We start from the raw sequence: 1,854 nt of genomic DNA, 5'->3' as shown, positions 1-1,854 counted from the left end.
CAGCTTTCCCTGATCCCCTCCCACTCTCTGGGCTTTAGTGAGTGGCTCAGTGGCAGTGCCCGCCCCCCCCCGGGGTTGGGGGCCACCACTTGCCCTGCCTGCTACAGCTCTGTCTTTCACCCCAGCAAGCACCAGCAAGACCTGCCCAGAGCCTTGTTGTGGGACACAAATCAGTGCTCGAGGGCTACTGCCACCTGATTGGCCCACAGGCAGAAGCATCCCAGGACTGCAACCAGGATGTGGGACCCCAAGTGGGGCATACATGGCAGTGCCAGGCTCCAGGCCTCCCTGTCCCTCTGCCCCCACATAGCTGGCAGCACCTCCCCCTGCCCTGCCTGGGGCTGCAGCTGCTCCATGCCCATGGGCACACACACTCGGTCCCAGGCAGCACCACCATGGTGGGGCTGAGGATGCCAGGGGTGGCCCAGCTGTCACCCCCTCTTCTGTGGCCCAGGGTCTTTGCAACCCTCTCCTCCCTGTGGCTGGGGTCACCGAGGCTCCCTCCGGTCACACATGGGACAGTGGGACCTGCTTGTGGTAGGAGGCCATATTGGGCAGCACCGTCCTGCCCACCAGTGCCGGGCTGGCCTCACCGTACACAGAGGCGCCTGCAGGCTTCCTGCCCCGGCAGCAGCGGGTGGTGAAGCGCCTCCAGGACTCGAGTGTCTTGCCAGACCAGATCCAAACACCGGAGGTGATCCCCACCACAAGGCACATGAAGTACTTGAGCATGAAGACAGCATAGTCAGGCTTGGGGTGGTGAGGGTCCCCCGGGCAGGAGCAGTTCTGTGCCTGCTCCCAGGCCTCCCGGTTGTGCTGCTCGTAGATGTAGCAGGCAATGACAATGGTGGCAGGCACAGTGTAGAGCATGGTGAAGATGCCGATGCGGATCATCAGCTTCTCCAGTTTGTCAGTTTTGGTGCCGCCCTGCTTGATCACGCTGCGGATGCGAAAGAGCGAGACGAAGCCAGCCAGCAGGAAGAGGCTGCCAGTGAAGAGATAAACCACTAGTGGTGCCAGCACAAAGCCCCGCAGATTCTCCAGGCTCTGGTTGCCCACATAGCAAACCCCAGCCACCGGGTCACCGTCCACAGAGCTCAGTGCCAGTACCGCAATGGATTTGGCACTGGGGATGAGCCAGGCAGCCAGGTGGAAGTACTGTGAGTAGCTAGCAATGGCCTCATTGCCCCACTTCATGCCAGCTGCCAGGAACCAGGTGAGGGACAGGATGACCCACCAGATGGAGCTGGCCATGCCGAAGAAGTAGAGGAGAAGGAAAACCACGGTGCAGAGAGCAGGGCCTGTAGTTTCATAATGGATGTGGTGGTGCTCCAGGTTGCAAGCCACATTGGCATGCCCTGCCACCAGCCGCACAATGTAGCCCATGGAGACGAAGAGGTAGCAGGCAGAGAGGAAGATGATGGGGCGCTCAGGGTACTTGAAGCGCTCCATGTCAATGAGGAAGGTGGCCACGGTGGTTGAGGTGGAGAGGAAGCAGAGGATGGACCAGAGGCCGATCCAGAAGGTAGCAAAGGTCTTCTCATCCTGGGTGAAGTAGGGCTGGTAGCAGGGGATGGCGCAGTTGAGTACCTTCCCAGTCCTGATGCGGTTGTACAGCGGATGGGACTCCTTGGAGATGGGGATCAGGGGTGCTTTGCACTTGCAAGTCTGACCACAGTCCAGCCCTGAGAGGCGCTGCCCATCGAGTGGCATCAGGTTTTTGGCCATGTCCTTGGCAGGGCGTGTGGGCTTCCCAAAGAAAGGCGGCAGGGTGGTGGCTTCCGTGTGGTTGTATCCCATGCAAAGCACCTCGGTGTCCCCCAGCACCGGCAGGCTGTCGCAGCTCATCCTCTC

At 60.8% G+C, this 1,854-nt stretch overlaps 1 protein-coding gene across 1 annotated transcript in view; it reads right to left on the bottom strand.

Moving 5' to 3' along the window:
* FZD5 (frizzled class receptor 5) overlaps positions 1-1,848 on the bottom strand; it is a 2,629-nt gene extending 781 nt beyond the window's left edge. Inside the window, exon 1 of the mRNA XM_017735639.1 lies at positions 321-1,848. Coding sequence (XP_017591128.1) covers positions 508-1,848 — 1,341 coding nt within the window. The 3' untranslated portion in view covers positions 321-507. The remainder of the gene's footprint in view (positions 1-320) is intronic.
* Positions 1,849-1,854: the final 6 nt, after the last annotated feature.

This window comes from Corvus brachyrhynchos, unplaced genomic scaffold, assembly GCF_000691975.1.
Source record: "Corvus brachyrhynchos isolate BGI_N302 unplaced genomic scaffold, ASM69197v1 scaffold255, whole genome shotgun sequence".
NCBI classification, from domain to species: domain Eukaryota; kingdom Metazoa; phylum Chordata; class Aves; order Passeriformes; family Corvidae; genus Corvus; species Corvus brachyrhynchos.
Note: the sequence above shows the minus strand (reverse complement) of the source record. Positions and strands in the feature narration are given on the sequence as shown.